At 39.8% G+C, this 21,122-nt stretch overlaps 1 protein-coding gene and 1 pseudogene across 8 annotated transcripts in view; one reads left to right on the forward strand and one right to left on the reverse strand.

Annotated features, from left to right (window-relative positions):
* The window catches only part of Pign (phosphatidylinositol glycan anchor biosynthesis, class N), a 145,321-nt gene that overhangs the window by 48,330 nt on the left and 75,869 nt on the right, over positions 1-21,122 (reverse strand). For 5 of the 8 annotated variants that reach the window (XR_387174.4, NM_013784.3, XM_017321076.2 and 2 more), the window contains 2 exons: positions 18,239-18,347; positions 13,172-13,280 (listed from right to left, as the gene is read on the reverse strand). Coding sequence is in view for 4 of the 8 variants with exons in the window: in NM_013784.3 (NP_038812.2) it covers positions 13,172-13,280; positions 18,239-18,347 (218 nt within the window). In the remaining 4 variants the exon portion in view is untranslated. Of the gene's footprint in view, positions 1-13,171; positions 13,281-18,238; positions 18,348-21,122 lie in introns of those variants that run through there. The other 3 variants (XR_003955701.1, XR_003955700.1, XR_387175.3) reach the window with 2 other exon arrangements.
* On the forward strand, positions 7,765-8,053 carry Gm20302 (annotated as a pseudogene).

Raw genomic sequence — 21,122 nt, forward strand, 5'->3', positions numbered from 1 at the left:
GGCCTTTCTCTAACTCCTCCACTGGGGACCCTATGCTCAGTCCCATGTTTGGCTGACAGCATTCACCTCTGTATTTGTCAGGCTCTAGCCGAGCCTCTCAGGAGACAGCTCTATCAGGCTCCTGTCAGCAAGTACTTGTTGGCACCCACAATAGTGTCTGGGTTTAGTGTCTGTTTATGGGATGAATCCCCAGTTGTGGCAGTTTCTGGATGGCCTTTCCTTCAGTCTCTGCTCCACACGTTGTCTCTGTATTTCCACCCATGAGTATTCTGTTCCCCCTTCTAAGAAGGACTGAAGCATCCACACTTTGGTCTTCCTTCTTCTTCTGCTTCATGTAGTCTATGAATTGTCTGTTGGTTATTCCAAACTTGTAGGCTAATAGCCACTTATCAGTGAGGGCATACCATATGTGTTCTTTTGTGATTGGGTTGCCTCACTCAGGATGATACTAGGCAGAATTCATTGTTTTTAATAGCTGAGTAGTACTCCATTGTGTAAATGGACCACATTGTCTATATCTATTCCTCTGTTGAAGGACATCTGAGTTCTTTCCAGCTTCTGGTTATTATAAATAAGGCTGCTATGAACATAGTGGAGCATGTGTCCTCGTTATATGTTGGAGAATCTTTTGGGTATATGCCCAGGGGTGGTAAAGCTGGGTCCTCAGGTAGTACTATGTCCAATTTTCTAACTGATTTCTAGAGTGGTTGTACCAGCGTGCAATCCCACCAGCAATGGTGGAGTGTTCCTCTTTCTCCACATCCTCACACGCATCTGCTGTTACCTGTTTTTGATCTTAGCCATTCTGACTGGTGTGAGGTAGAAGCTCGAGGTTGTTTTGATTTGCATTTCCCTGATGACTAAGGATGTTGAACCTTGCTTTAGGGGATTCTTGCCCATTTGACATTCCTCAGTTGAGAATTTTGTTTAGCTCTGTACCCCATTTTTAATAGGGTTCTCTGGAGTCTATATTGGATATTAGCCCTCTATTGGATGTAGGATTGGTAATGATCTTTTCCCAATCTGTTGGTTGCCATTTTGTCCAATTGACACTGTTCTTTGCCTTACAGAAGCTTTGCAATTTTATGAGGTTCCATTTGTTGATTCTTAATCTTAGAGCATAAGCCACTGGTGTTCTGTTCAGGAAAATTTCCCCTGTGCCCATGTGTTCTAGACTTTTCCTCACTTTCTCTTCTATTAAATTAAGTGTATCTGGTTTCATGTGGAGGTCCTTGATCCACTTAACTTGAGCTTTGTACAAGGAGATAAGAATGCGTCAATTTCAGCTTCTGGGACGGGCAGAAGCACAGAGCCGCTGAGGCAGCAGCCTGGGCGGGCCGCAGACAACCGGCCACCATCCGGACCAGAGGACAGGTGTCCGCCTGGCTTGGGAGGCGACCTCAGCCTCAGCAGCAGCGGTCGCCATCTGGGTTCCGGGACTCCGCGGGACCTAGGAAATTAGTCTGAACAGGTTAGAGGGTGCGCCAGAGAACCGGACAGCTTCTGGGACGGGCAGAAGCACAGAGCCGCTGAGGCAGCAGCCTGGGCAGGCCTCAGATAACCGGCCACCATCCGGACCAGAGGACAGGTGTCCGCCTGGCTCGGGAGACGGCCTTGGCCTCAGGAGCAGCGGTCAACATCTTGGTTCCAGGACTCCCTGGAACTTAGGATTTTAGTCTGCACAGGTGAGAGTCTGCACCACAGAAGCTGACAGCTTCTGGGAACTGCCAAAGCAACACAGCTTCTGAGAGAGGCCCTGTTTTGGGCCTTCTTCTTCGACCAGGAGGAGGTCCAAAAACAAGATATCTGCGCACCTTCCCTGTAAGAGAGCTTGCCAGCAGAGAGTGCTCTGAGCACTGAAACTCAGAGGAGAGAATCTGTCTCCCAGGTCTGCTGAGAGACGGTAACAGAATCACCAGAAGAACAATCTCTAAACAGAGTCAACTATAACTACTAACTCCAGAGATTACCAGATGGCGAAAGGTAAACGTAGGAATCCTACTAACAGGAACCAAGACCACTCACCATCATCAGAACCCAGTACTCCCACTTCGCCCAGTCCAGGGCACCCCAACACACCCGAAAACCTAGACCTAGATTTAAAAGCATATCTCATGATGATGATAGAGGACATCAAGAAGGACTTTAATAAATCACTTAAAGAAATACAGGAGAACACTGCCAAAGAGTTACAAGTCCTTAAAGAAAAACAGGAAAACACAATCAAACAGGTAGAAGTCCTTACAGAAAAAGAGGAAAAAACATACAAACAGGTGATGGAAATGAACAAAACCATACTAGACCTAAAAAGGGAAGTAGAAACAATAAAGAAAACTCAAAGTGAGGCAACACTGGAGATAGAAACCCTAGGAAAGAAATCTGGAACCATAGATTTGAGCATCAGCAACAGAATACAAGAGATGGAAGAGAGAATCTCAGGTGCAGAAGATTCCATAGAGAACATCGGCACAACAATCAAAGAAAATGGAAAATGCAAAAAGATCCTAACTCAAAATATCCAGGAAATCCAGGACACAATGAGAAGACCAAACCTACGGATAATAGGAGTGGATGAGAATGAAGATTTTCAACTCAAAGGACCAGCAAACATCTTCAACAAAATTATTGAAGAAAACTTCCCAAATATAAAGAAAGAGATACCTATGAACATACAAGAAGCCTACAGAACTCCAAATAGACTGGACCAGAAAAGAAATTCCTCCCGACACATAATAATCAGAACAACAAATGCACTAAATAAAGATAGAATACTAAAAGCGGTAAGGGAAAAAGGTCAAGTAACATACAAAGGCAAGCCTATCAGAATTACACCAGATTTTTCACCAGAGACTATGAAAGCCAGAAGAGCCTGGACAGATGTTATACAGACACTAAAAGAACACAAATTCCAGCCCAGGCTACTATACCCAGCCAAACTCTCAATTACCATAGATGGAGAAACCAAAGTATTCCACGACAAAACCAAATTCTCACATTATCTCTCCACGAATCCAGCCCTTCAAAGGTTAATAACAGAAAAAAACCAATACAAGAACGGGAACAATGCCCTAGAAAAAACAAGAAGGTAATCCCTCAACAAACCTAAAAGAAGACAGCCACAAGAACAGAATGCCAACTTTAACAACAAAAATAACAGGAAGCAACAATTACTTTTCCTTAATATCTCTTAACATCAATGGTCTCAACTCCCCAATAAAAAGACATAGACTAACAAACTGGCTACACAAACAAGACCCAACATTTTGCTGTTTACAGGAGACACATCTCAGAGAAAAAGATAGACACTACCTCAGAATAAAAGGCTGGAAAACAATTTTCCAAGCAAATGGACTGAAGAAACAAGCTGGAGTAGCCATCCTAATATCTGATAAGATTGACTTCCAACCCAAAGTCATCAAAAAAGACAAGGAGGGGCACTTTGTTCTCATCAAAGGTAAAATCCTCCAAGAGGAACTCTCAATTCTGAATATCTATGCGCCAAATACAAGGGCAGCCACATTCATTAAAGAAACTTTAATAAAGCTCAAAGCACACATTGCACCTCACACAATAATAGTGGGAGACTTCAACACACCACTTTCACCAATGGACAGATCATGGAAACAGAAACTAAACAGGGACACACTGAAACTAACAGAAGTGATGAAACAAATGGATCTGACAGATATCTACAGAACATTTTATCCTAAAACAAAAGGATATACCTTCTTCTCAGCACCTCATGGTACCTTCTCCAAAATTGACCACATAATAGGTCACAAAACAGGCCTCAACAGATTCAAAAATATTGAAATTGTCCCATGTATCCTATCAGATCACCATGCACTAAGGCTGATCTTCAATAACAAAAAAAATAACAGAAAGCCAACACTCACGTGGAAACTGAACAACACTTTTCTCAATGATACCTTGGTCAAGGAAGGAATAAAGAAAGAAATTAAAGACTTTTTAGAGTTTAATGAAAATGAAGCCACAACGTACCCAAACCTTTGGGACACAATGAAAGCATTTCTAAGAGGGAAACTCATAGCTCTGAGTGCCTCCATGAAGAAACGGGAGAGAGCACATACTAGCAGCTTGACAACACATCTAAAAGCTCTAGAAAAAAAGGAAGCAAATTCACCCAAGAGGAGTAGACGGCAGGAAATAATCAAACTCAGGGGTGAAATCAACCAAGTGGAAACAAGAAGAACTATTCAAAGAATTAACCAAACGAGGAGTTGGTTCTTTGAGAAAATCAACAAGATAGATAAACCCTTAGCTAGACTCACTAGAGGGCACAGAGACAAAATCCTAATTAACAAAATCAGAACTGAAAAGGGAGACATAACAACAGATCCTGAAGAAATCCAAAACACCATCAGATCCTTCTACAAAAGGCTATACTCAACAAAACTGGAAAACCTGGACGAAATGGACAAATTTCTGGACAGATACCAGGTACCAAAGTTGAATCAGGATCAAGTTGACCTTCTAAACAGTCCCATATCCCCTAAAGAAATAGAAGCAGTTATAAATAGTCTCCCAGCCAAAAAAAGCCCAGGACCAGACGGGTTTAGTGCAGAGTTCTATCAGACCTTCAAAGAAGATCTAATTCCAGTTCTGCACAAACTTTTTCACAAGATAGAAGTAGAAAGTACTCTACCCAACTCATTTTATGAAGCCACTATTACTCTGATACCTAAACCACAGAAAGATCCAACAAAGATAGAGAACTTCAGACCAATTTCTCTTATGAATATCGATGCAAAAATCCTCAATAAAATTCTCGCTAACCGAATCCAAGAACACATTAAAGCAATCATCCATCCTGACCAAGTAGGTTTTATTCCAGGAATGCAGGGATGGTTTAATATACGAAAATCCATCAATGTAATCCATTATATAAACAAACTCAAAGACAAAAACCACATGATCATCTCGTTGGATGCAGAAAAAGCATTTGACAAGATCCAACACCCATTCATGATAAAAGTTCTGGAAAGATCAGGAATTCAAGGCCCATACCTAAACATGATAAAAGCAATCTACAGCAAACCAGTAGCCAACATCAAAGTAAATGGAGAGAAGCTGGAAGCAATCCCACTAAAATCAGGGACTAGACAAGGCTGCCCACTTTCTCCCTACCTTTTCAACATAGTACTTGAAGTATTAGCCAGAGCAATTCGACAACAAAAGGAGATCAAGGGGATACAAATTGGAAAGGAGGAAGTCAAAATATCACTTTTTGCAGATGATATGATAGTATATATAAGTGACCCTAAAAATTCCACCAGAGAACTCCTAAACCTGATAAACAGCTTCGGTGAAGTAGCTGGATATAAAATTAACTCAAACAAGTCAATGGCCTTTCTCTACACAAAGAATAAACAGGCTGAGAAAGAAATTAGGGAAACAACACCCTTCTCAATAGTCACAAATAATATAAAATATCTCGGCGTGACTCTAACTAAGGAAGTGAAAGATCTGTATGATAAAAACTTCAAGTCTCTGAAGAAAGAAATTAAAGAAGATCTCAGAAGATGGAAAGATCTCCCATGCTCATGGATTGGCAGGATCAACATTGTAAAAATGGCTATCTTGCCAAAAGCAATCTACAGATTCAATGCAATCCCCATCAAAATTCCAACTCAATTCTTCAACGAATTAGAAGGAGCAATTTGCAAATTCATCTGGAATAACAAAAAACCTAGGATAGCAAAAACTCTTCTCAAGGATAAAAGAACCTCTGGTGGAATCACCATGCCGGACCTAAAGCTTTACTACAGAGCAATTGTGGTAAAAACTGCATGGTACTGGTATAGAGACAGACAAGTAGACCAATGGAATAGAATTGAAGACCCAGAAATGAACCCACACACCTATGGTCACTTGATCTTCGACAAGGGAGCTAAAACCATCCAGTGGAAGAAAGACAGCATTTTCAACAAATGGTGCTGGCACAACTGGTTGTTATCATGTAGAAGAATGCGAATCGATCCATACTTATCTCCTTGTACTAAGGTCAAATCTAAATGGATCAAAGAACTTCACATAAAACCAGAGACACTGAAACTTATAGAGGAGAAAGTGGGGAAAAGCCTTGAAGATATGGGCACAGGGGAAAAATTCCTGAACAGAACAGCAATGGCTTGTGCTGTAAGATCGAGAATTGACAAATGGGACCTAATGAAACTCCAAAGTTTCTGCAAGGCAAAAGACACCGTCAATAAGACAAAGAGACCACCAACAGATTGGGAAAGGATCTTTACCTATCCTAAATCAGATAGGGGACTAATATCCAACATATATAAAGAACTCAAGAAGGTGGACTTCAGAAAATCAAACAACCCCATTAAAAAATGGGGCTCAGAACTGAACAAAGAATTCTCACCTGAGGAATACCGAATGGCAGAGAAGCACCTGAAAAAATGTTCAACATCCTTAATCATCAGGGAAATGCAAATCAAAACAACCCTAAGATTCCACCTCACACCAGTCAGAATGTCTAAGATCAAAAATTCAGGTGACAGCAGATGCTGGCGAGGATGTGGAGAAAGAGGAACACTCCTCCATTGTTGGTGGGATTGCAGGCTTGTACAACCACTCTGGAAATCCGTCTGGCGGTTCCTCAGAAAATTGGACATAGTACTACCGGAGGATCCAGCAATACCTCTCCTGGGCATATATCCAGAAGATGCCCCAACTGGTAAGAAGGACACATGCTCCACTATGTTCATAGCAGCCTTATTTATAATAGCCAGAAGCTGGAAAGAACCCAGATGCCCCTCAATAGAGGAATGGATACAGAAAATGTGGTACATCTACACAATGGAGTACTACTCAGCTATTAAAAAGAATGAATTTATGAAATTCCTAGCCAAATGGATGGACCTGGAGGGCATCATCCTGAGTGAGGTAACTCATTCACAAAGGAACTCACACAATATGTACTCACTGATAAGTGGATATTAGCCCAAAACCTAGGATACCCAAGATATAAGTTACAATTTCCTAAACACATGAAACTCAAGAAAAATGAAGACTGAAGTGTGGACACTATGCCCCTCCTTAGAAGTGGGAACAAAACACCCTTGGAAGGAGTTACAGAGACAAAGTTTGGAGCTGAGATTAAAGGGTGGACCATGTAGAGACTGCCTTATCCAGGGATCCACCCCATAATCAGCATCCAAACGCTGACACCATTGCATACACTAGCAAGATTTTATCGAAAGGACCCAGATGTAGCTGTCTCTTGTGAGACTATGCCGGGGCCTAGCAAACACAGAAGTGGATGCCCACAGTCAGCTAATGGATGGATCACAGGGCTCCCAATGGAGGAGCTAGAGAAAGTACCCAAGGAGCTAAAGGGATCTGCAACCCTATAGGTGGATCAACATTATGAACTAACCAGTATCCCGGAGCTCTTGACTCTAGCTGCATATGTATCAAAAGATGGCCTAGTCGGCCATCACTGGAAAGAGAGGCCCATTGGACACACAAACTTTATATGCCCCAGAACAGGGGAACGCCAGGGCCAAAAAGGGGGAGTGGGCAGGTAGGGGAGTGGGGGTGGGTGGGTATGGGGGACTTTTGGTATAGCATTGGAAATGTAAATGAGCTAAATACCTAATAAAAAATGGAAAAAAAAAATTTAAAAAAAAAAAAAAAAAAAAAAGAATGCGTCAATTTGCATTCTTTTACATGCTGACTGCCAGTTGAACCAGCACCATTTGTTGAAAACGCTGTCTTTTCCTCTTCGGGCTTGGGCTTTGGTTCTGGTGACATGACTAAACACACCAAGAAGGTCAGGATCTTCAGGAAGTACAGGATCTGCTATGGTGCTTCCCTCCGGAAAATGGTGAAGAAAATTGAAATCAGCCAGCACGCCAAGTACACTTGCTCCTTCTGTGGCAAGACCAAGATGAAGAGATGAGCTGTAAGCATCTGGCACTGTGGTTCCTGCATGAAAACAGTGGCCGGTGGGGCCTGGACCTACACCACCACCTCTGCACTCACAGGGAAGTCTGCCATTAGAAGACTGAGGAACTGAAAGACCAGAAGAAGCCCTACCATTGGAGACTTGCCTAGCCTGCAATAAATGGGCTATTTACGTAATTTTTTTTGCCTTGTTTGTGGTTAATTAAAACATTTGGTGTATGTTGTATTTTTCACTTTCAAAAGATTAAAAAAAAGAGAGAGAAAATGCTCTTTTTCCACTGGATGGTTTTAGCTCCTTTGTCAAAGAGCAAGTGACCATAGTACACGTGTAAGGCTTCATTTCTGGGTCTTCAGTTCCATTCCACTGATCTATCTACCTGCCTGTCTCTGTACCAGTACCATATGGGTTTTGTTTGTTTGTTTGTTTTAATCACTATTGCTCTGTAATACAGCTTGAGGTCAGGAATAGTGATTCCCACAAAAGTTCTTTTATTGTTGAGAATAGTTTTTCCTATCCTGGGTTTTTTGTTATTTCAAATGACTCTGAGAATTACTCTTTCTAACTCTATGAAGAATTGAATTGGAATTCTGATGGGGATTGCAATGAATCTGTAGATACTTTTGGCAAGATGGCCATTTTTACTATTTTAATCCTGCCAATCCATGAACATGGGAGATATTTCCATCTTCTGAGATCTTTGAGTCTTTCTTCAAAGACTTGAAGTTCTTGTCATACAGATCTTTCACTTGCTTGGTTAGAGTCACACCAAGGTTTCTTAACTAAAATTACACTTTATTTTAATTATATTGTGGGTTAAATAACTCAAGTTTTCTGAATTTTATTCAAACTAAATCACTATACTTGTATTAACTCCTAAATGAATAATTTATTATTTTCTAATGAAATAAGGTATATTACTTTACACTCAGCAACTTGTCTCTCAGACATTTATGTCCTAGTTTAAAGACAACATAGTCCCTAGAAATAGATTATGCCTATTAGCTGAGAAGTTGACAACTAGAGTTGTAGTGTGCTACCTGATATAATAGAAGCAGGAGAGAATGACTTTACATAGGTCAGAGTGGAGACATCACCCTAGAGAACCAGCTCCCTCAAGTTGGACAGGTGATGAAAAGGGGCAGCAACAGCAAACACAAGCTCATTTTGCCTATTTCAGAGAGCAACTATACACAACTGCCTAACATCCCAGGTGCTCCAGAGTAGGAAACTTGGGCGAAGCTTTCCAGACTCACTCACTGTTTCTTTTCTCGTTTTTTTTTGGGGGGGGAGGTGGAGGGGTGGAAGGGAGGAGGGTGGTGTCAGGTTTATTAATCCATCTAAGGAGACCTTTATACATATGTTAATAGGATGACATTCAAGAAAACTTGCCTTTACTTTTAACTGCAATCTCACCTATAGTATTAGCTGTTATCTTTCTAAGTAACCAGTATCTTCTAAAGAAAGCTAAATATACAGATGATTTTAATTAAAGCTATAAATTCCTGCAAGATTCAAAGCTCTGCAAGTCCGACTTGTAAAGCCTTAGTTGAGGTGTGTAGGTAGGTCAATAATGCTATTATCTGATATATATTCTAATTGCAAGAAATAATTTGCAATGTTTCTTATTTCAAGTCAGGTCAGATGCATTTCTTGGTTGTTGTTTGTGGATTCTATTTCTCTCTCTTTCTCTTTCTCTCTCTCTCTCTCTCTCTCTCTCTCTCTCTCTCTCTCTCTCTCTCTCTCTCCAAAATTCAATGGCTCAGGCACGCTGGGCAAGTGCTGTATCACTGAGCTACAGCCTGAACAAAAGCCAGTTAAAAATGAAACCAATATTTCAAAATTGAATATTTCATCTTGGTTTTATTTTTGTCTGAAGTAATAATAACATATTAAAGAGAAATTAAGAGCCTCCATTCTAAGTGACATAAACATATTAATATATTATTTAATTGGGCATTTATGAATTTAAGCAAAATATGCCTGTTGTAGCCACACCATGGTGCATCAGTGTTGAGGGTAGATTTTAGAAACACTGAAGACTTTCTCTGAGTTGTTCTTACAGGCATCATACCACTTGATAGAAATCTTGAAAGCTAATACCTAACTCTACCAATGCTAAGGAAGTAACTTCTTTTAAATTAGATATTTTCTTTATTTACATTTCAAATGTTATCCCCTTTCCTAGTTTCCCCTCCGAAAATCACTAATCCACTCCCCTCTCCCCTGCTCCCCAACCCACCCACTCCCATTCCTGGCCCTGGCATTCCCCTGTACTGGGGCACAGAACCTTCACAGAACCTAGAGCCTCTCCTTCCATTGATGACCGACTAGGCCACCTCTGCTACAAATCCAGCTAGAGCCACAGTCCCACCATGTGTTTTCTTTGGTGGTTTAGTCCCAAGGAGCTCTGGGGATTCTGGTTAGTTCATATTGATGTTCCTCCTATGGGGCTTCAGACTCCTTCATTAGGGGCCCTGTGCTCCATCCAATGGCTGACTGTGAGCATCCACTTCTGTATTTACCAGGTACTGGCTGAGCCTCTCAGGAGACAGCTATATCAGGCTCCTGTTATAAGGCTCTTGTTGGCATCTGCAATAGTGTCTGGGTTTGGTGGTTGTTTATGGGATGGATCCCCAAGTGTGGCAGTCTCTGGATGGTCACTCCTTCAGTCTCTGCTCCAAACTTTGTCTCTGAAACTCCTTCCATGGGTATTTGGTTCCCCCTTCTAGGAAGGATTCTGAGCTTCTGGGCTAATATCCATTTATCAGTGAGTGCATACATATGTGCTCTTTTGTGACTGGGTGACTTCACTTAGGATGATATACTCCAGATCCATCCATTTGTCTAAGAATTTCATTAATTCATTGTTTTTAATAGCTGAGTAGTACTCCATTGTGTAAATGGACCATATTGTCTGTATCCATTCCTCTGTTGAAGAACATCTGAGTTCTTTCCAGCTTCTGGCTATTATAAATAAGGCTGCTATGAACATAGTGGAACATGTGTCCTTATTACATGTTGGAGCATGTTCTGAGTATATGCCCAGGAGTAGAACTTGTCCAATTTTCTGAGGAATGGCTAAACTGATTTCCAGAGTGGTTGTACCAGCTTGCAGTCCCACAAGCAATGGTGGAGTGTTCCTCTTTCTCCACATCCTCACTGGCATCAGCTGTCACCTGAGTTTTTGATCTTAGCCATTTTGACTGGTGTGAGGTGGAATCTCAGGGTTGTTTTGATTTGCATTTCGATTAAGGATGTTGAACATTTTTTTAGGTGCTTCTCAGCCATTTAGAAAGGGCAATTTGCAAATTCATCTGGAATAACAAAAAACCTAAGATAGCAAAAACTATTCTCAACAATAAAAGAACCTCTGGTGGAATCACCATCCCTGACCTCAAGTTGTACTATAGAGCAATTGTTATAAAAACTGCATGGTACTGGTACAGTGATAGGCAGGTAGATCAATGGAACAGAATTAAAGACCCAGAAATGAATCCACATAACCTATGATCACTTGATCTTTGACAAAGGAGCTAAAACCATCCAATGGAAAGAAGACAGCATCTTCAATAACAAATGGTGCTGGCTCAACTGGCGGTTAGCATGTAGAAGAATGCGAATTGATCCATACTTATCTCCTGTACAAAGCTCAGATCTAAGTGGATCAAAGAACTCCCCATAAAACCAGAGACACTGAAACTTATAGAGGAGAAAGTGGGGAAGGGGAAAAATTCCTGAACAGAACAATGGCTTGGGCTGTAAGATCAAGAATTGACAAATGGGACCTCATAAAATTGCAAAGCTTCTGTAAGGCAAAGGACACTGTCAATAAGACCAAAAGGCAACCAACTGGTTGGGAAAAGATCTTTACTAATCCTAAATCTGATAGGGGACTAATATCCAATATATATAAAGAACTCAAGAAGTTGGACTCCAGAAAACCAAACAACCGTATTTTAAAAAATGGGGTACAGAGCTAAACAAAGAACTCTCAACCAAGGAAGTAATTTCTTAAAGTATTCTCAGGGAAATATTCATGTAGTTAGATTGATTCTAATTGTAAATTTCTTTTCTACTGTTCTAAAATGAAAATGTGATCAATACAGACACACACAACAAAAACTATATAGGATAACCAAATTGCAGGCATCGGTAGGATAGGAATTCTTATCTAGTATGCATATGCATTCTACTACAACCTAAGATAACAGGACTAGAGCTACAACATAGCTTAACAAACAAAGGTCCTTTCTTCTCCCCTCCCCCTCCCTCCCCTCTCCCTTTTTCAGACAGGGTGTCTCACTACTTATCCCTGGCTAGTCTGGATCTCCCAGTATAGAGTAGGTTGACCTTGAACTTAAGAGATACACCAGCCTCTTCCTCCCCAGTATCAAAGGCATGCACAGCAACTCCTGGTCAAGGGTACTGTTTTTGTTTTTGTTTGTTCTCTTCTGCTTTGTTTGAGACAGTATGTAGACCTGGCTGATGTGGAACTCAGGGAGATACTCCTGCCTCTGCAAAGGAACTTGCAATACTGTGAGCAAAAAGTACAAGTAATTCCATTCCTATATTATTCTTAAGACGATTCTTCCTTCCCTACCTGTGTGTTCACTCCTGAGGCAGATGTGAACTACCATGTGAGTGCCGGAAGCTCAAACAATATCCTTTGAGAAAGTAGTAAGCACTTAACTGTGGAGCTGTTTCACCATCCCCAAATCTAACATTCTTAAATAAGGGTGCCATACAGAGAAACACAATTGGAAACACCTTTGTGGCTTTATAAAATATGCATTATGCTGAGAAATATCTAGTCAATGTTGGTTTTGGAAAGGGAAACATAAAATTTAATCATTTACTAATCTGTGTAAGACCTGAAAATGTAAAGGTTGACAGGAAAATTAAATATATGTGGTGCATATATACTATGTAATATTCATAAAACTTCACTTCTATAATAACTCAATAGATTTTATTAGATGTCCAGTAAGTACACAGTCCAATTATCATATTATAAATATTCTATCAAGTAATTCTTATTAATCCATGAGTGCTTATAAGACTTTGACTTTTCTTTGTCAAATTCCAGAAGGAAATAGAAATAATAGCTTGCTACAGCTTTCCTTTATCAAAACTATTTCTTTCAGCAGAACAATGCAGACATAACGGTATCATTTTTAAGAAAAGTGACTGGAGGTCAAATTTTCCAATTTGTTTTGAGTGGCCACTTACCTAATGTTGCCCAGCTCACAATCTGATTCATAAGAGGCAGGCCTTCTTTCTTTAACAGACTGTGGTGGGTGCTATACACCACATACATAGAGAGCACTGTACTCAGCATCTGAAAACACAAACCAGCTTAGCAAAGGGAAGGCAGGGAAAGTGACACACTACCAAGATGCTTAGGCAGTGCTGAGAAACTGGAATGTAGCTGAAATATTGGAATCACACCAGGCTGCCTTCTTGTGCTCCAGAACTACATGTTAGTACTGCTTTGCTAAGCCAAAGACTTGCCTAAGGGTAACACGAGGCATACATACTATCAAGAGTGCTATGGCATACCTCACCAGAGCTTCTATGTACAAGTATCTGTTACATATGTTGAAGGTTTCTTAAATTATTCATACAGATAGGAGTGTATAGTCTAGTGCCTTTCCCACCTCTATTCCTCTGCACAGTACTATTTGTATATTTACTTATTTAATACAATTGTGGTCTGTATATTTACCAGGCCGTGGAAACTGAGACAGTATAAATGTTCACTGTAATTACTGTATGGTTGGTTCAGTGTAGTTACTGTCAGGTTGAATGCTGTTTTCATAAGAAAATACTTTATTGCAATATAGTCTTTCCTTTTTATTTTATATGTTGTCTCCTTTTGTGCTGACGTGTGAGACTTGAACATTTTTTAACAGACTCCTTGTGCATGAAAACCAAAAATATCCAGCTCTATAGAAAAGTGACTATTGATCCCTGATCAATAGTAGATTAATTACCATTTTAAAGAAATGAGCTAAAGTGTGACTACAAAAAAAGTAAGCTCTCAGAGTTTAGATCAGTGATCACATTAGCAAATCCTAAATATTACTGTATTTTGTTTTTTTGGTGAACAGATTAAGACCAAACATTTCTGTGAATAAAGCTATGATGCACTCCCAGGATCCTTTTTATTGTAAGACATTTTCTCAATTCAGAGATGCCAAAATTGGGGGAAAATGTATGCCTTGGGATCAATAAAGTATGTCAGGCAGAACAGAAATTAATGCAAATTACTAAAGATAATGCAGGAAAGAACTTTGTAATGGAGTTACACAATATTCAGGGGTATTTCTAACAAAATATGTAAGAATTTAAGCATGATATTCTTCATTCCTCTGGAGTGAGAATCAGAAACACACATTCTTGTCAAAGCTCTCATTACTGTGGGTGGATTCTGTCAAAACTACACCAGTTTTAGAGGAAAGGCAGTGTGCTATTTACAATGAAGCATATGTTCCAAAGTTCAATAGGATGCTTACAAAGGATTTCGCTTTTTTTTTTTTTTTTGGTTTTTCGAGACAGGGTTTCTCTGTGTAGCCCTGGCTGTCCTGGAACTCACTCTGTAGACCAGGCTGGCCTTGAACTCAGAAATCCACCTGCCTCTGCCTCCCGAGTGCTGGGATTAAAGGCGTGAGCCACCACGCCCCGCTGTTTTTGCCTTTTTAAAAAATGATTTATTTATTTTATTTATATGAGTACACTGAAGTTGTCTTCAGACACACTAGAAGAAGGCATCAGACCTCATTACAGATGGTTGTGAGCCACCATGTGGTTGCTGGGAATTGAACTCAGGACTTCTGGAAGAGCAGTCAGTGTTCTTAACCACTGAGCCATCTCTCCAGCCCAATTTCTTCTCTTCTTATGAGTTCACTGTTGCTCTCCAAGAGTGAACATAACTCACTGTATCTTTTAAGCATGGTTATATTTTTGTTTCACACTACTCTTGAAATAAATTATAGTGTTTTGTCCTGAGAGAACTTTTTTTAGATCATGTGGTTTAGTAGAGCTCTAGATATGGTTATCCATAAGAAAGGGTTGGGAGAGCTAGTGTGGAAGTTGTAAGAAGGGAACTCATGTTGGTGGCAGTGTAAACTCGTGCAGACACTATGGCTATCAGTCTAGATGTTTCTCAAAAACTAGAAGCAGAACTGATATATGACATGGCTGTATCTCTCCTGGGCAAACATCCAAAGTACCTTATATTCTACTACAAAGACACTTGTATACCCATGTTCACTGCTACTCTATTCACAATAGCTAGGATTAACTAGCTGCCATAATAACAGAACTAACCTGTATGGGTATTAGCAGATGAATGGGTCAAAAAAAGTAACACAACTCAGCTTGACTGGCCATGGCTGCTGTGCACATGAGCTCACATTGCTATGCACATGAGCAAACCAGACAATATTCCAGCATAGATGGGGGCAGTACTCTCCAGGCATCACCCCTAAATGAGGAGATATTGCAAGTGGATAGCTGTGGAAGAGGGAGAATCATTCTTTTTGAGGGTGTTCCCACTGGTTGGTTTCCCATGTTCCAGTGGATGGCCTCACATCCATGCATGTATGGGCAGAACTAGATGGACTTAGCAGTACATCTACACAGTGGAATATTATTCAACTGTCAAGTGAAATGAAGTAATGAAGTTCATGGGTAAATAGATGGAAGTAAAAATAATCATTCTGAGTGAGATGCCTCAAACCCAGAAAGACAAACAGTGTTCTCTCCTGTATTTGAACAACAGATTTGATCCTTTAGATATATATGTTTAAATTAGAGTACCAATAGATGACAGGAAACCAGTAAGGGGTCATAGCAGGGCAATCAAGTTGTTGGCCAGTATGATCCCAAAGACCCTTCTCAATAGGCTATTGCCATTGCTCCCGGTTACGCTCCAAAGCTTGATAGTAAGATTTCTGCTGAAGACACCACATGCCTGATTCAACAAACAAGGAGAAACTAAGATGGTATCAACCTGGAAGCTTTCATAGTGCGGAAAGGTGCTATGCATGTTACTGGTGAAGAAAAATAATCGACAGCCTTACACAGGTGTGAACCCTTCCAGCTACAATAATGACAGGACTGGCAGGGTAGGCCCACTGGTACAATAGCTGCACAATTATGGGAGTAACCAACCACTTTCTGCTTGGACTTGATTTCCTTGACAAGATAGAGCACATCCCTGGTCCAGTTAATTGTGCTGAAAACTACTGCCTACAGCAACTCACAGCAGCTGTGACTGCACTGCATGCACAGACCTGCAGGAGATAAAGGGGCCAAAGCCCAGGACAGACGGGGTGGGGAGCACATAAAGCCTCACCCCTATCAGAGAAGTTACTGGCTTCCTGATGATAGTTTTCTTCAGGGAAATAGTCATGTATAGGTAGCACAAAGTAGATTCAGTTGGGTTTAAAGAGAAAGCACATGAAGTTGGGAAGGACCAGTGTTGGGGCAAAGAGTAGGAACTGGAGGGGAGAGAAAGAGGAATGGATTTGACCAAAGCACAGTATATGCATGTTTAAAATACTCAATAAAAAAATGGCATAAAGCTGGAGAGGGAACATATTAATGGGTACATGAGAGTAGCTGACAGAGGAAATAGGGATTGATATATTTTATTGTTTATAAGTATGAAATTCTCAAGAATAAAGAAAAATTATAATAAAAACAAAATTTTTAAAAAAGATTTATTTTATATATGTGAGTACACTGTTGCTGTCTTCAGACACACCAGAAGAGGGCATCAGATTCCATTACAGATGGTTGTGAGCCACCATGTGGTTCCTGGGAATTGAACTCAGGACCTTTGGAAGAGCAGTCAGTGATCTTAATCATTGAACCATCTCTTCAGCCCAACAAATAAAATTTTAAATCTTAAAAGATAAAACCTATTGTTGAGAACATAAAAATTAAAGAGGACTATTATCCTATTGAAAAAAAATGCTTTCTAAACTGTGCAGTGGTGTCTTATGCCTTTAATCCCAGAACTCAGGAGGCAGAGGCAAGCAGATCTCTTGAGGATGAAGCTAGCTAGGTCTACAGAATGAGTTTTCAGACAGCCAGGGCTTCATAGAGAAACACTGTCTTGGAAACTGAAAAGAAAAGAAAGTCCAGCGACAGGCCCAGCAGGATCCAGCTCAAGGGGAGGTCCTAAGGTCTGACACTATTACTGAGGCTATGGAACGCTCACAGAAAGGGATCTATCATGAACGCCCTCCAAAAGACCCAACAAGCAGCTGAAAGAGTCAGATGGAGATATTTACACCCAACCAATCAACAGAAGCAGCTGACTCCTGTTGTTGGATTAGGAGTGGCTGAAAGAAGCTGAGAAGGGCAATTATGGAGGAGGACCAGCAGTATTAATCAATCTGGACCCCCAAGATCTTTCAAACACTGGACCACCAAACAAACAGCACACACCAGCTGATATGAGGCCCCCAACACACATATAGTAGAGGACTTCCAGGTCTGTGTTCATTCAGAGATGATGCACCTCACCCTCAAGAGACTGGAGGCCCTAGGGAGGTCAGGTGGGGTGGGGTGGGGGCATCCACATGGAGACTGGGTGTGGTGGGGAGGAGGTGTAGGATGTGGAGCAATCGGAGGGTGGATGGGGAGGGGTGGGGAATGGAATATGGAGTGTAAAAAATGAATTACAAATAAAATTAAATTAAAAAAAGAAAATGAAAGTGCTTTCTATTCTTATACATAAAAAGATATCATTTTATAAAGTATGGTTACTATATAATCTGTAACTTTCACAACCCTGTTAACTATTTGCTACACTGACATTAAGAAAAAAAACTGGAGTTCAATTACTGGAAACTGTACATCCTGTTAACACAATAGCTGGGCACTAACTAACTTTAAAATACCACAGTCAGCAACCAATGCAAGCCTATCTCCCAGGCCATCTATCACTTGCTGCTCTTGTGTCAACCCTCCTAGAAGCTGCCATGTCAAAGCAGCTTGGTGTATCTGAGGACTACAAGATCTCAGTGTAGAGGATACACTTTCTGCTCTTATTTGTTCTAAAATCCTAAGGTCACCTTCACTGCGGATTTCTTGACATCACTCATTACTCTTGCTGACCCTTTGCTATTTTAAACATACTTCTGTGTACTACCTTAAAAAGAAAACTTACTTCTCTGGTGACAGTCTTGAGTGACAGGAATACAGGAATGTAACAGAGTATAACACTAAGATACATTTTATTCTATGGCTAGTATGATATATTATAGAAAAATTTCAACTGACCTGTAACAGAAGTACCAACAGCTCGCCCTTTACCAATTTAATGTTTCTTTTTCCGAGAGTTGTTACAACAGCCAGCGACAGCAGAAGAACCAGGAATCCAGCACCCATTCTGTTTCAAAACATTATTCACATTCAAACTTTTCCAAAGAAGCACACTAAAGTCAGCATATAAAAACATGAGGCACTTTACTCAAATGGAGACCTCTCGTGCATTTTGTTTAATCATCATCAAGTAGTAAAGCTGGCAGAGGAATGATGGGAAATAGCAGGGCAAGCACATGGCAGTGCTAGTTGTAACCACATTCCATAATTTCTTTCAGTATATTTACCTTATTACCTATTTGTTTAATTTATTCTTTTTCATCCATCAACTACTATGGCTCTTAAACAGAGAATATAAAAAGTAGCTAAACAAAGCATCTGCCACAGAGATTCTCACTAAGAAAACGGTTTCATACAAAGGACAAAGCACTCCTCAGGCCAAGCAGTTCCTTCCCATCCCAGACCCTAGTGTCTCCTCAGCTGGCCTGGCTGGAAGGCAGGGCAGTGGTCTCAACAGTGTTGGGGAGCACATCATTGTCTATGGCATTTTGTATACTATGGTAAAGTGGCTGAACGCATTAGACTGTCAGGAAGATTGCCACTAAAGCCATAGGTAAATAATTTTAGCTCTTCATAAAAATCTGAGTAATATAACTGAATGTATGTTCAAGATACAATCTAGAACTCAAATTAAAGGAAATAAGGAAAAATGAGTGTTAGAGAAGCAAGAAAGTACAAATCCATGATTAGGTCTACGCCAAGAACATGGCTGATGGTCATTTTTTTATTCCTCAAATAATCTCTGAGGTCATAAGAAAAAACATCAACACTTTAAAATGTATTGTAATAAAACTCATGAGACTAGCTATGTAGGATGACAACTTTTGCCTCTGTTTCTTTCCTTTTAACTCATTGGCAACTGTTTTGCTTTAGTACACTGGGCTCACAGAAATCCAACAGTAAAACTATCCACCTATCTTCTCTGCTTCCTATTTTATTCTTGCTTCACACATCTGTTTCTGTAATCTAGAGAATGAAACTGCTCTGAGAGATCAAATGGACATAGAACATTCTCTATGAACTAAGAATAAGACAAACTGCAAATTACCACAGGAAACCAACATGCATTTAACATTAATAGCAATTTAAATCAAGTTTAGCTAGAAAGACCATAATTTTCAAAAACACAAATTTGATTTTTTACATTTTAGCAGGCTTATTTGCTTTTTGAGTCAGTCTTTAATAGAAAATACAAGTGGCAATTTTTATAGAGATCATTTATGTAATATATTCTCCTTTTATAATATCTTATCCCAAACTATATCAGAACTGCATGAGCAAGACTGATAAAAGGTAGGAAAGGGCTTTACAAAGACAGCAGAAGAATTCACAGGGCAACCTACATCAATCAAACAATAAACAAGCAAACAAAACAAATAAAAGTATTTGAATTTTGTTTCTCACATGCTATGTTTACCTCATGAAAATTCCAAAATTTTGACTTAGTAATACTTTAATGTTGAAATATAGCTTAGACCGTGTGATCTTATAATTAAATACAATTATTGGGCTCTGATTATTTACTGTGATCCTATGACAATTCCTGATCTAGTTTTTGTGTTGCTGTTGTAAGAAGCCAGAAAAACCAACAAGCAAAGAAAAGTAAAGAATTACTTAAATTAACAAACAAGAATATTCAGTTATTCTTACAGTTAAAAAAAAATACACCCTCATCTATTAAAGGTTAGGCAAAATCCCTTTGAGAAATGCCCAGAGCACTAAGAAGTAAACAGCAAAGGCAGCTACATGATTTTAAGGTGTGGACTGGTATATATGCCTACAAATCCCAGTACTCAGAAGGCTGAGGCAGGACAGTGTGTTTAAGGCCAGCCTAGACTGTGTATACAAACTCTGATTCAAAAAACAAAAAAGAAAAAAGAGGTAAAAGAACAACAGCAAGATGAAACACAGATAATTTAGTCAAGCACACACAGACAGACACACAAGGATGGACACACACACATGCACACACACTCAGACACTCATGGTGGATGGGGGAAGTGTCAGTAGATTATGTATCATAACTTAAAAGCAAAGGAAACTAATTATTTTAAACTCTTGTCTAGGTCAGACTGAGGGGAAATGTGCCATTAACACTGGGAATATATTAAAGAATAAAGAAAAAAAATTTAATACAATTTGAATGGTTAAACATAAAAATACTGCCTAACAAGTGCAAGGTCCTGGAGTTGATTCCTAGTTCTGCAAACAAAACAAAACAAAACAAAACAAAACAGAAAAGCACACTTTCAAAATAAAGAGAGATCTTTTTTCTCATGGAAAAAATTTAATTCAATTAAGACAGACTTTCATTTTTCAGTGGCATTTGGTTATGGGCACACTCAAAACTAACATCTGAACACAGAACACTTTCACAAAGTAACTAAATTTTTACAGATTCTATAATATTCAAAATAAAGAAAATCTAAACCAGGAGTAGGAGTGAGTTTTAAGTTAATGTTTCGTGCAATTTTACTGCCTGTGAAGGTCTGGTAGCATCTCCAGGGGGACCAGGCCTCTCTGGTGTTAGGCTAAGATCATAACTAGTAATTCAACATTAATATTTCAAGTTTATTCACGTAATGTTAAGCTCAGAACCAAGTTTAGTATAGTGTCATAGTGTTGGGGCTGGAGATATGGGTCAGCAGCCAAACAATCCTAGTCCAGTTTCCAGAACCCATTTCAAGTGGCCCCCATATAAGGGATCTCACGTCCTCTTATGGCCTTCATGGATATCCACATACATATGGCACACACACACACACACACACACACACACACA

Source organism: Mus musculus, chromosome 1 (assembly GCF_000001635.26).
Source record: "Mus musculus strain C57BL/6J chromosome 1, GRCm38.p6 C57BL/6J".
Classification (NCBI taxonomy): domain Eukaryota; kingdom Metazoa; phylum Chordata; class Mammalia; order Rodentia; family Muridae; genus Mus; species Mus musculus.